General features: G+C 54.6%; 1 protein-coding gene across 1 annotated transcript; it reads left to right on the forward strand.

The window, feature by feature from the left end:
* Window positions 1–2,615: 2,615 nt before the first annotated feature.
* On the forward strand, window positions 2,616–8,765 carry C10H2orf50 (chromosome 10 C2orf50 homolog). Its single transcript, XM_021697684.1, has 3 exons — window positions 2,616–2,866; window positions 6,637–6,676; window positions 8,574–8,765. Exons 1-3 carry the CDS (start codon window positions 2,616–2,618, stop codon window positions 8,763–8,765), a joined length of 483 nt encoding a protein of 160 aa, XP_021553359.1.
* Window positions 8,766–13,913: the final 5,148 nt, after the last annotated feature.

A 13,913-nucleotide genomic window follows, 5' to 3' on the forward strand; every position in this document is an offset into this window, starting at 1 on the left:
TTGTCCTGTCCTGGAAGGTTGTATATAAAGTTACATCTCAAGGTGTGGGGTGTGGAAGAGGCAATGACTTGCTCAAGGACACCCAGCAAGTCACTGGCAGAGCTGGGACTGGAATCCAGTGTCCTGATTCCCTTTGTGGGGGGGTGTCCCCCAGGCTGGGCTTAGGGAGACCCACCCAGAGTGGATCTGGACACTTTTCCGGCTCAGTGACTGAGGAAACAGAATGTGTTCAAGCTGGACTGGCAGGTGAAGTCTTTCTTCCCACAACATTTTATTTTGAAAAATTTCAAACATACAGAAACGGTGAAAAAAGGGTTCAGTGAACACCCATATACCCATGGCCTAGATTCTACAATTAACATTTTGTTGTATTTGCTTTGTCACATTTCTATCTATCCCTCTACCATCTGCCAGTCTGAAATGGCTTCTAAATTAAAGACCAACCCCCACAGAAGTCTTCAGCCTCACATACATCAGGCACTTGGTCATCCTGGATGCCCTAGCTGGCCTTTTTGGTCTTCTTCCTTGTCTCTGGACCATGTGGCCAGGGGACCTGGGCCAAGGTATCTGGGCACACGCCATGGCTGTTCCAGGCTGTTCCAGGCTGCTCCAAGCCTCAGCCTGCAGTTGACCTTACAAGAGGTGTCCCATGCAGCAGTCACTGCCCTCTGTACACACACTCATGGGACCTCTTCTAGATGTTTGAGGAGGCCAGAGCTGCCACCCCTCAGCAAGGTAGAGACCTGTCCTGGCTGTGCTGGGGGCACAGCCACCGAAGAGAGAACCACCACCGGGACAGCCTGCTTCTGGGCTCTGGGCGTTCACCCAGCCCGTCTTTACCGGGAAAACGTCAAGGTCATGGAATGCCAGCCCGCCTGGCCCAGCTCTGGAGGAAGAACCCAGGAGAGAGGAAAGACAGCCCCCACCGGCCCCACCACCTCTGCTTTTGGACTGATGTCCCAGAAGGTCACATCACTCGGCCTCCTCCTCAGGCAAGTGCTGGTGGCCATCACCCCATTTCCACTCCGGGCTTCCCCACCGCTCACCTGGGCCGTAGCAATGGTACTCCCCTGCCTCTTGTTCTTTCCTGCGGCTTCTCGTTTTTTCCCTTGTGCACTAACTGCAGGCACAGATCGGGCCAGCCCTGTGCCTGGGGTCCTGTTGGCCAGTCTCAGACCTCACCTCTCCCCCGACAGCCCCCCAATACCAGTGCTCCCTCCTGCATCCACGCTTTTCCTACTCGCCCCAATTTTTCCACCTGGCAAATCCTCTTCCCCTCTTCACTCCTTGAACACAGGCACCTCTTGCTTGAAAGCAGAATCTCCAGTGCGAGCTCAGGTCATTGGCTGAACTCGTCCCCACACCCCAGGGGCGCTGGGCAAACCTCCAGGGAGTATGGCTTTGTCGGCGCTGTGTTGTCCTGGGGTCTGTTTCCCAGCTGCGCAGAGAAGGGAGCACCACGCCCAGCGGATCGGCCCACAGGAAGTTTCAAGGAAAGAGCCGTGCATCTGCCCACACATACAGGGGGCATTCAGAAGCCGGGAGGGCTGGAAGTGCCCGGTGCTGGGGGCAGAAGCCATGAGGGAGGGGGGCCTGGAGCCACAGAGTGACATGGGCCGCACTGGGTCAGAGCAGAATCGCAGCCGAAGGCTCAGAACACGACTCCACCTCCCCACCGGGTTCTCCTTGTTTCCTTCAGAGGATCTAAAGACAAGGCCAAGCCTCAGCGAGTAACCGGGGGAGCTTGGACACTCACTTAATCCCGCTGGTGAGGACCTCAGTTCCCTCCGAGGTAGAATGGGGCTGGAAATGCCTGTCTTGGAGGACCCGGGTTCAGCGAGACGAAGGATGGTGCTTTGTAAGGCCTCCAGGCTGATGCGGGTAGAACGGGTAGTAACTGCACAGTGTCACTGATTTTCCCTTGCCGGCCACTGCTCAGAACCCCTCCGGCAGCCGAGCATCGGCCGGCATCCACTCTGGAGCTCACAAAGCACCTCCATCCGCCTTCTCGCGGGAGCCCCGCATCTGCGCCTCCGCGGGGGAGCTGGAAGGATGACTATTGTCAGTTCACAGGCCCCAGGAGGGACAGGGACTGCTCAAGGTCATGTGGCAATTGGAGGATGGGCCCCAACCCCCAACCCCTCCCACCCCCCTGCATCCTGTCTTTTCTTACTGTCCCAGAAATCCGGGCTTTGGTCGCTCCCCCATCCTCCATGCTGTTTTGAGGTCTCCAGCCAGGGGGCCAGGGGTCAGAGCTGAGGGGCAGCTGAGCTGGGCCTGGCACCGATGCAGAAACTCTCTCCAAACCCCCCTCGGGGTTCAGATGTCACACACACACTTGGGAGCTGCCCTGTCCCCCCGGCAACAGTCAACACAGGCAGAAGCTCGAAACACAGCTAGGCTCAAGTGCTCTCCCCAGCCCACATCAGCCACTCTGAGCTTGGGGTCTAGAGGGCCAGTGAGGGGGACCCCTACTCAGGCTTTCCTGGAGTTAGGAGTGGAGGGGGTCCCAGGAGAGGTCCGAGCTCAGACAGGAGCCTCTCTCTCTCTCTCTCCGTCTCTCTCAATTTCTCTATTTCTTTGTCTCTCTGCCACACACACACACACACACACACATGGGGATCCACCCCACCCCTGGCTTCCGGAGAAGCACATCAGCTGGGTACCGGCTGCCCTCAACCAGGCTGTCAGCCTTAGACTCCTCCACGGCCCGGGATGGCCCTGTGGTGGGCAGGGGTCTCGCCGGCAATCGCCAAACCCCCCAGGCCCCAGAAGCAGAGCACTTGGCCCTGGGAACTAATGGTGTGCAGCAGGACCAGCTGTGGAGGCAGCTCTTGGAGGCCGAGAGGAGGGGCCAACAGCGCTGGTGAGTGCCCTGCCTGAGCCCCAGCTAATTCAGGGTCTAGGAAGCTTCTGGAAGCAGAGAGACCCATGAGAAGGAGTAAGCCAGGCAAATGGTGTTGATGGAAAAGTGCTCTGGGCCAGACCGGAACCTAGAGGGTGGGAGGGAGAGGTGGGCAGGGGCCACGTGACCCCCCTCCTTCACTCTGGGGTCCCATCTGCCTTTGGAATAATCTCTCCAGCTGGAGCTCCTGGGATAGCGCTGTGGGCTGGCCAGGAAGTCATGACAGCATTGGGGGTTTGGGACGCCCTGGCCCTCTGACCCAGGAGAGAGACATCCCTTCATGCATTCATTCAATCCAGACATTCCTAGGAGAGCCGCCCCGTCAGGCTGTAATGAGGGACAAGACAGCCCTAAACCCGGCTCCTTGGAGCCTCCATTCTCAGGACAAGGCAGCCAAAAAGCAAGCAGAGAGACGAAGTATAGTGTGATGAGTGTCAGGGAGTGAGGGGAGGGTGGGCGCCTTCTTTTTAGAGGCCTCTCCGAGGAGGCGGAGCCCTGAAATCCGAGAAGGGGCCAAGAAGAGTTTGGTGTATTTCAAAACAAAACAAAACAAAACAAAGACTGTCCGTGGCCGAGGCCGTCAGTGAGGGGACGGGAGCCTCAAGATAAGCAGTAGGAGGAACATCTCATATACTGTAAAAGATCATATTTTTAAATGTAATGAGACACCATCAAGGGTTTTAAGGAAGAGCATGATGTGATCTAGCCAAAGATCTGGGAAAAATTCAAGGAATGTTTTTATGGTAGAATTCCAACAATTGTTGATGGATTGGAGTGAGAATGTGTGTGGTGTGTGGGGTGTGGGTCTGGGGGGTATATATGTGCGGTGTGTGGTGTGTGTGCAGTGTTGGTGTAGAGAGTGGGGCTGTGGGGGTGTGTGCATGTGTGCTGGGTGTGGGTTATGAGTAGGGTGCGTGCAGTGGGCGGTGTATACGTGGGGTGTACGGGGGGTGCATGGGGGGACGTTCACGAGGACAGGGCTCTCTGGTGCGGGGCGATCTGCGCAGGAGGACCCGGGAGCTGAGCGGATGTGGGCGCGGGGAGGAGGTGTCAGGGGGCCGGACCTCCAGCCTGGATCGTTAGTGGGATGATCCAGGGGTTCATCCCTGGGTGAACTGCAGCTCCGGGGTGAAGATGCGAGAGCTGGTGGGGTGTTCAAGGCCGGACACATCTGGGTGGCCGCCCAGGAGGCCGCGGAGTGGCAGGAATCAGGAGCTGGACACTGGCCCCACAGGGATGAAAAGCAGAGAGGCGGCCAGGCGTGGAGGGGAGAACGGACGTGACCGCTGAGCGACAGGGCGTTTCTCCTGGGGGTGACAAAAAGAGCGGTGATGGTGCAGGACTCTGAATATACTGGAAACCACTGGACCAGACCCTCTGCAAGGGTGAACTTTATGACACGTGGATCTGCTCACGAGCGAGAAAGAGCCCACGCTCCCCGGGAAGGGCTCCCAGAGATGAGGTGGCAACACACAGCCAGCAACAGTCACCGGACGGCAAGTAGCCAGGAGACCGAGAGTAGCTGCCAGAGAAGAAAGGGGTCCCAGACCCCAAGAGGAAGAGTTTAGGGAAATCCAGAGCCACGCTCCCCACAGAAATACAGTATGAGCCACATCTGAAATCTTCCATATTCTAGAAGCAGCCTTAAAATATATATATATAACGGGAAACTAGTGAAATCCATTTTAATGGTGTATCTTATCCAAAATATTATCTTTGGGGCATGTAGTCAGTATTTTTAAAAGTATTGAGATAATTTGACATTCTTCTTTGTACCAAGTCTTTGAAATCAGGTCTTACAGCACCTGAGATGTGCTCCGTAAACCCCTCTCCTGAGGTTTTTCTGGATAGAGAAACTGAGGGGCCAGGAACACAGTGACCTCGTTCAGGGCCACAGAGCCCGCAAAGCGGGCAGCAAGCAGAGCGAGGACAGGGACCAGGTGTTCCCACCTCCTAACTCGCTGGCTCTCGCTAAGTCTTAGTGTGGCTCTGAGGTCAAGGTCCCTGCCTTCTGTCAATTCAAAACCAAAGCTATTGAAACATGGCTCCCACATGACAGAAGAGGGGGTGATGGTGGGTGGGAGGGTCAGGACACTTGGGGAGGATGGGAGGAGATGAACGGGCCGGGGGGGACGCGAGGGTCAACTGCAGAGGGGAAGCAGATGAGGGAACAGGGCCCCAGGAAGGGTCAGGTGGGGAGGTTCCCAACGTCTCAGGAGGGTAGGCTAAAGACAGAGAGCTCCGCTCAAAGTCTGAGCACGGAACAATGAGGCAACTTGGAAAAGAACCAAAAACAACCTCTAGAAAAAAAGTCTGTAACGTTAAAATACAAAACACAACTGAAGTGCGCATTCATAAACTCAGATTCATCACAATTACTCGGAAAGACAAGGAGGGGGAACACATGGAAGAAGAATTAGAACCCTAGAGAACAGAGCAAGAAGATCCAACATACCCATCAACAGAGCTCCCCAAGGGGAGGCTGGGAGAGATGAAATTTTGGAAGGGGAAAGTGCTCGAGAATTTTCTAGAACCGAAGAAATGCACGCATGCACAGACTCTGGAGGATGTGCTCCACAACAGGAGAGTACACAAGAAAGGAAGGCCCGGGACCCTGAAAGAGGGGACCCCCGAGGGGAGGTCAGGACGGCAGGAGCGGGTCCTGGGCAGCAACCCTCGTGGGAGCAGGGCGACCCAGTCTCCCAGACAGTGGCCTCTAGAGAACAAACGTGAATGAGCCGGTGGATTACCTGTTGCATTTGACTGTGTGGAAGATCACACAGGGAGGGCTTTACAATTTTGTTGGAGAGTTTGGAATCAGTGATCTGTACACAGAAAGCTAAGAAAACCAGGGGGATTATAAACCCTAGAAAAAAATTCCAAGTTGTCCAAGGAAGGGAAGGGGATCCCATGATCCTAGATAGTTGCTCAGTGAACAGTATTTACAGAATCCTAAAGATATAAACAATACATATCAGTTCAGCCCAAATCCATAATACAATAATTTTGGAAGAAATGAGGAAAGGGAAAAGGGGCAAGAAAGCTAACTCATAATCTCCCATAATAGAAAGTCTACAGATACGTTTAGTTTCAAAAACCCAAGCAATGGCAACCTGGATTTACCATTCCATGATGGGCCCAAAGAAACAGCAAAAGGGCTGGAAACGTGACCAGACGCTGTAGGGTTCGGGGGCTATGAGGATTAGGGCAGAGAAGCCTGTTTTTATTTTAAGTCTCACAGAATTGTTCAACTTCTTAAAAACAGAATAAAATAAGAATTAAATTAGCAGCACAGGTAAAATGCCCTTCTCGTTGTCACTGTCCCGGTCTCCTGCCCTGTCCCCACTGTCCTCTGCTGTGCACACTGAGAGGCTACAAAAAAAAGTGAGGTTTTTCTTCACGAAACACTTGAGGGCTCCCATGTGGCTCTGAAAATGCAGATGCACACAGTGGGCTCGCAGCTCTGCGTTCCCCATCACGGGCCACCTCCTCTGGTACCACACATCCCACTCCGGGAAACGTCACTAATCCTTGAGATATTTGCTCGGTGTGGAGGCCACACTATAAATACTTGGTTGGTTTGGGGTGTTTGTTTCACTGGATTGCTTTAGTTCCCCTGTGACGTAATAAATGCGTCAGCGGCATTGACTCGTTCACCTGACACAGTGAAAGCCATTTGTTAAAAAATGTCATGGGATGATATGTCACTGCCCACGTGTTTTCCTTTTCAGGGCTCAGCACTGGAGTTTCCTGAAAGACTATGACCCCCTGGTAAGGCCAACGACGTTCCTGACATGCACACTTGCACTGGGCATGTGTGCTCATTCATCTAACGTTTATGGAGGACCTACTGGGTGCTGGATGCTGGAATGGACAGAGACAAAAAAATATATACTGTCTTGTGTCAAGAAACTCAGGGTCTGGGGGAAAAAATGCTCAGAGCATTTAGATATTAGTTTTCCCCAATGTTTCTAGATTTTATTAAGATGAGCCAACTGGAAATGATAGGTGTCTGCTTCTGGTAATGTTTTCCCCCGTATGAGGATGTCAGCCATGTGTCCCGAGTGATGTGTGGGGGGGGTGCCCCATGTGGAGATGAGCTTGGGGGAACATACGTTGGAAACGAATTCCCTGCTTCTAATATCACCACCTCCAATCCGACTCCACATTGCTACCAGGACAACTTTCCTAAACCACAAAACTGACCATATCTCTCCCCTGCTTAAAATCCTTCAATACACCTGCACTTTTCAGGGTGGCTCACAACGCTTCCCATGATCTAAGCTTGCCTGCCTCCCCACGCTGACCTACATGCTATTTTAGCCACACCTTCGAGCATGCTCTCCCCCTGCCTGAAATGCCCTCCCCACCTGGTCAGTCTGGTGGACTCTTATTCATCACTCAAGTGCGTCCTTCTAGAAATCTCTCCTTCCTGAGCAGGCTCGGTCAGACCCCTCTGTTCTTTACTCGCCAGCATATCCAACAGACTCCTTTGATATAGCCTGTCATGTTCCAGTGATCCATTTCAGCAGGCTGTGGGCTCCCTAAGAGAAAGGACAAAACCAGCTTCACCGCTGTACCCCACTCACCAGCCGTGCCCTACCCCCCAGCACCTAGCAAATATTTAGCACTCAGTTGATGTTGGATAAACGACCGAATGTTGGATGAATCTGGCTGTAAGAACTGTCAAAGAACCAACCCGGAAAATGAGCAGCGTGCCAAGTCATCCCAGGCAGTGGCCACGCCTTGCCAGCTTTAGGGGAAGGTTTAACGTCTGCCTTCCCAGCCCGTGGGCTTGCTGCCTGCCCTGGGATAGAAGATGTCCTTCATGAGACCTGAAATCCTACACTGAGCTCCCGGCCTGGGCTTCCAGCCTACAGAGTCCCCCTGCCAAGGGCTAGGGATTAGCAACCTGACCACGACACCTGCATCACGCCCAGAGGTGTGGGGCCCCCTCGGCCCAGAATTTCCCAGGGGAAAGCGTGGATCCTGTTCCTTCTGTTCCTTCGCTGGGCCTGTAGCCCCTATTTGCCCCAGGGTAGCCCCCAGTGCACCTGACACGAGGGCTCATCAGATTATTCTCAGCTCATGCAGTAACTCACTCATTCACCTTCCAGCCATGTGCGCGAATGTTCAGACCCCCAGGCCGGGAACAGACCCAAATGCCATCCGTGGCGGGGTGGGTACGTAACGTGGAATGTTCGCACAAGCCACACGAGGGCGCGTAACGTGTGGCAAGGACAAGGAAGGAGCTGTAGCCACACGCAAAAACGTGCACGAACCTTGAACACACGTCCCTGAGAGAAAGGAGCCATGGTCTTACTAAGATAAAGTTCAAAACCAGGAGTTAGAGAGGGAGCCCGGGCTGCCTCGGGGGTGGGGACAGTGACTGAGGGGTCTGAGCAGCTGGGTCCGGGGCGTGTGGCATTTCCCTATGCGGGGGGGGGCGGGGGGGGGGTTGCGCAGACTTGCCCACGGCGTGGAGGCTCGTGGAGCCGGACGGTTACGATGTGGGAACGTTTCTGGCTTCCCCGGGGCGGAACTGGGGTGGAGGCAGCTGGGGGATGGTGCCTGCAGAGGCCACCTGCCCCCTTCCCCTCCCGTCCCTGCTGAGGGCCTGGCCACGTGTTCCGGGCAGCTTGTGACACCACCTGTCCCCTCTCTTCAGGGCAACAAGAAGGAGCCTGTGCAGCTGCTGGAGAATATGCCTCTCTTCTCTGACACGGTCCCCAACTCCACGAACCAGGTGGTGGGCAGCAGGGTGGACACGCCCCTGGGGCAAACCCTCATCGGCATGGACTTCTTCTTTGTGGACGGAGTCCGGAAGAAGAAGCTGGAAGCCGAGCTGCAGCCCGCGTAGGAGGCGGAGGTGGTGTGGGGGCGGCGCGGGGAGGCTGAGCCGGGCTGAGCCGGCCCCTCGGCCCCAGTCAACGGCCCACACGCGTCCGCCGGGCTTGCCTTCTCTCCGGGCCCCCGCACAGCCTTGTTTTCACTCATGAGATGAGAAGGACTCCAGGAGCTTGCCCCTGGTCTTGGACCCGGCAGGGCCGGGGACTCCCTCTCGGGACCCGTGAGAGGCAGCCCTGCGTCTGTGGTCACGAGCGGACGGCCCGGGTTCAGATCGTGCTCCTGACTCTGAGCGGCTGTGTGACGCTGGGCAGGTTGTTCGAACCCTCTGTGCCGCCATCCCCCCGCCCCAGACATGGTGTGCTGCTTTCCTATTGCCACCATCACAGTGGCCACTCACCAAGGGGCTGCAAAGAGCACGTACGTCCTATCTTAGAGCGCTGGAGGTCAGAAATCCAAAGTGGGTCTCCCCGGACTGAAATCAAGGTGTGCGAGGGCTGCGTTTCTTTCTGGAGGCTAAAGGCATCGGAACTCCTCGCCTTTTCCAGCTTCTCGAGAGAGGTTGCCCACATCCCTTGGACCGTGGCTGCCTCATCTCTGAAAGCAGAATGGTAGCATCTCCAATCTCCAAACCTCTCTCTCTCTCTCTGCCTCCTTCCCTCCATCTTTTAAGACATCCAGGATAATCTCTCCATCTCACAGTTCTCAATTTAACCAGGATGCAAAACCCCTTTTGCGTGTAAGGTAACATATTCCCAAGCCCCAAGGATTAGGACAGGGGCGTCTTTGGTGGATTAGTTTTCTGCCTACCACGTACAGAAATAATAAAAGTACTGATTCTAGAAGGTTGTCGTGGAGATGACATGGGCTACCATGTGTAACCGTTCAGAGCAGTGCCTGGACCATGGTATGAGGGTGTGTTTGCCGGGGACACCCTTCTCTTGGGAGGGAGAGTAGCATCCCGGTGAACGATGCAGGGAAGATGTGGGTCCTCACACAGGGGCTGCTGGGAGGTCAGCCCTCGGGTCAGTCTCTCCATCTCCTTCGTTACTGTGTGATGTTCTGGGTGGTCACAGTGAGGCCGGAGCCAAGCCAGGAGGAGCCCACCGAGCTGAGGTCCTGCCGGCCGCCCCTGGGGACCTGTGACCCAGACCCACTCCACGCCCTCTGTGCTCTGGGGAGGCCATGGGGGGGGCTGGGCCTGGGCTCAGCCACAGCAAGAAAGGGGAGCAGGGTGCCTGGGATCCAGATGGGGTCTTATTTCCATTTGAGAGAGAGGGTGGAAGCAAGAGATATTCTGGGAACTCCCAGGAGGTAGGAAAAGTCGAGGTTAAATGCAGATGCTGGTGGCGGAGCCCATGCAGACCAGAGGGAATCATCCAGAGCTTCTCTGCCTGTGTCTGGAGGGAGGGTAGGAAGCCCAGGGACAGGTGTGGGTTCTGCCACTCCCTGGGAGCAGAGCCACCTACAGACAATGCGACTATTGAGCACAGACTCTGTACTTGGCATATTACCTGAATGGTCTCTTGTAAGGGTTATTGTCACCATTTGAGAGATTTGGAAACTAAGCTGAAGACCTCATTCAATCTGGCCAGGGTCCCACAGCTAGTGAAGAGCCAGACTCAACGCCTGACTCACCATACCGAATTCTTCTCTCCAGGACTCAGTCTTCACGGCTGTAAAATGGGGGCAGAGAGACGGATTCCCAGGATGTCACCAGCTCAGCGCTCTATCTGTGGGCGTGCAAGCATGCAGTGAGTACTGAACCAGGCCGGTTTACAGAGTGCATTCGCGGGCTGTTGTCACGCTGTGTGACACACCACTCCATTTCTTGCTCACGGGTCTGCATGGACTTGGCCCCAAGCTTCAGGCTGAGTCCAAGTCTGTCCATATGTCTCTCATTACCCTGGACCAACAGCTTCCCGGGGCACGTTCTCATGGCACATCAGCAGAGCCCAAGAGCCAAACCAAACCATGCAAAGCTTCTGCAAGGGCACATCCGCTAGCCTTTTATTGGCCGAACAAGTCACGTGGCCAACCCCAGCCTCACCAGGGCAAGAAAGCATACCTTGCCCACAGCAGGAGGGTCAGAAGGCAAATGTTGGCTGAGTAATAATCCCAACTATGATGCAGAGGACCTGACTAATGGCATGAGTAGCTTTGGGCAATAGTTTTCTGTACATGGCTTAAAATAACACCTGGCATAGAGCTCTGGGTCTCCAGCTGCATACGGATCAAGTCCTTGACTGCACGGGTCCCGGACTGGTCCTACCCAGACTTGGACAAGCTCCTTGGACAAGTTCCTGCTCCAGCTTGTGCCTGACCCCACCGTGGGGCTGCGGATCAGGAGCTCTCAGCCTGAGAGACAGAAGGCTCGTCTGTGGGAGTTGAGAGGGCAGATCGCCCAGCTAGGGGGCTCAGGGAGGAAGTCCTCGTGCAGAAGGAGCCACCGACCTGGTCCTTGAGGAAAAGCTAGGGAGGTGGGGAAGGGAGGGGCTTTCTGCTTGATGGGACAGACACTGCCAGGAAGGGCTCCAAGGCCGGAGAGCAGCCAGGAGACTAGCCCTGAGCAGAGAGCCCTTGAGAATAGCCTCCGTCTGCACTCTGCAGCCCACCTGCGCATGGCATCATCCCGGGAGACCCCTCCTCACTACCAGCCGGCCATACCTTCCCTTCCCGGCCACACCTGCTGGGAGCCAAGGATATCCGGGCTGAGGGGTGTCTGCCTCATGTCTCGCTGGGACCAGAGCAGAGGAGGCTGGCTGGGCCAGGAGAAGGGGCACCAAGCCTGCATGTCGGCACCAGCGAAGGCAAGAGGGGCATTAGAAACAAGCAGACAAGGCATCTCACCACCCGAGGCCGGGAAGGGCTGGAATTAGGGGCTAACAAGTCAGGGTAAGGCTGAGGGATTCTTTCTTTGCCTTTTATAACTGCTTCTCTGAGTTCCTCTGCCTCATTCTCCTCTCTGTGGCAGAACCAGCATCTCTGCTTTCATGCAAAACAAAACAAAACAAAAAAATAACACCACTGTCCAGGGAACATACGAGGTGAGCCCAGAGTTTCTTCCTATGCCAGTAAGTAAGGAAGTGTTCAAAATCGGATGGGGAGCCTCAAAGGGATGGATGTCAGAACCAGCCTGAAGGGGCTCCCAGGGGCCAAATTTGGGACAAGATGAGCAGCAAAATGATGCCCATAGTCAGATCCCCTGACTTCACCTGTGGCCACCCACCCCTTACAGCTTCCAAGCAAAACCAGTGCCCATAAATCCCATCAAAGTGTAACAACAACAACAACAACAACAATAATAAAGCCATGAGTTCGTATCAATAAGTTCAAAATTTTTTAAGTACAGGAAGAAAAGTTCTTCTCTACTAAAGAATGTAGAATAAATGATAAAAACAGAAAATCACCATTTTATCACTGATTTAGGTAAGAATCAGTAAAAGATACTAAAAGCACTATGGGAAAGATTCTTAGGGAGTGATAAGTGGTGAAGTCTGGGAGACTCCCCTTAACAACACATTATTAAACTTAACCTCGCCAACCAGAGGACAGCGGACAGCAGGTGCCTCCTGATGGGACCCACTGGGGAGGAGCGCCCACCCTGGGAGCACTCCCGCCTGCCCCACATGACCTGAGCCACATCATGAAGAGACACCGGACACGCCCCAGCGGAGGAGCACTCTGCCAAACAGCTGGCCTTGACTCTTCAAAAGTCAATATCATAAGAGACACGGGACGGCTGAGGATCTGATCCACATTAAAGGCAGTCCAGAAAATATTCAGGACCAGCTCCCACGACAAAGCAAAAGCAGCTCTAAAGGACACTTTGCAGACTAAGCATTAGATGATAAGCACTAAATCGTAGACAATAGCATTGTACCAATGTTAAGTTTGCACAGCATGATCGTTCTAGCAAGGTGATGTCGGAGAATGCCCCTGTTCTTAAGAGATGTATGTGCAGTGGTTGGGGTAGAGTGTCATCATGTCTAAGACTCACTTGCACTGCAGGGCCCCCCTCCTGGCAACTCCCCACCCTCCTGAGGATACAGAGGAGCCCCAAAGCTCAGCCACTCAGTCAGATGGGCCAACATGCTATGGGATGTCCCAGCTGGGACATGGGGGCTGGGATTCCCCATCTTCCTGCGGGGCCCATAACTGACTCCCCCTAGGGTAACCCACTCCCCACAGCTTCAGAAGCAAAGCCAGTACCCACAAATCCCAAAAACACTCCACTAGTTTGCACTCAGTAAGGAACTACCATATGTTATACGCCTACTGTGTACCTCTCAGAACATTTATGAGGTGGGTAAGATTATCCCTATTTTAAAATGAAGAAATTGAGGCCTAGGGAAGTTAAGGGCTTGCCCATCTCACGCAGCCTGTAAGGGCCACACTGGGAAGACAGCAGAGGCTGGCAAGACACCTGGGTCCCACGCCCACATCAGCCACATCCGGGGCGTCGTGCAAAGCAGCCAGTTCAGGGAGAGGCTTACAGCCAGGTAGAAATCCTCTTCCTACAACCCCGCCTCAGCCGGCTGACCCCCAGAGTGGGCAGCTTCTGTCTTTGGCCTGGTGGTTTTGTTTGTCCCATACCGGAGAAGGACAGCTCTGTCTCACACAGGTCCCACAGGCAGGGAGCACTCCCAGAAGAGTAGGGACAGGCTGGGCCCTGGGCTGGAGCCTCTCTCTCCTGTCACTGCTCCTGTGGGCCCAGGATGAAGAGAGGGAGAGCAGCTGGGGGGGGGAGCGGAGGGGACCACAGCCACTTGGCAGGGCCAGGAACTTCCAACATGGAACCACCACAAAATGGAAAAAGGCTTCTTGCTTCAGCAGGTAAGTGGAACGCCATAATGAAAGCGAAACACTGGGCACGCGGCAGGTGCTCCACTTCTAGATGCTTCTACAGTTGTCACTGCCGCTGTTGATAAGTCTTTGATGTTTGTAAGAAAGCTCTTTACTTCCCTATTTTACTTCCTGCGAGCAGTAACTGTCCGCTGCTGAGCAATCTAACCAGGGCTGAGGACCGCGGGATTCTCCCCGCACGTGCAGAAGCAGGACCCCCAAATCGTGTCATCTGACCATTAGCGGAGTTTACCGAAACCATGGGGCATACTTAGTCCACTGCGTAGATCCCCTCTGCACATAACACCTGAAATGA

The sequence above is a fragment of the Neomonachus schauinslandi genome, chromosome 10 (genome assembly GCF_002201575.2).
Source record: "Neomonachus schauinslandi chromosome 10, ASM220157v2, whole genome shotgun sequence".
Lineage (NCBI taxonomy): Eukaryota > Metazoa > Chordata > Mammalia > Carnivora > Phocidae > Neomonachus > Neomonachus schauinslandi.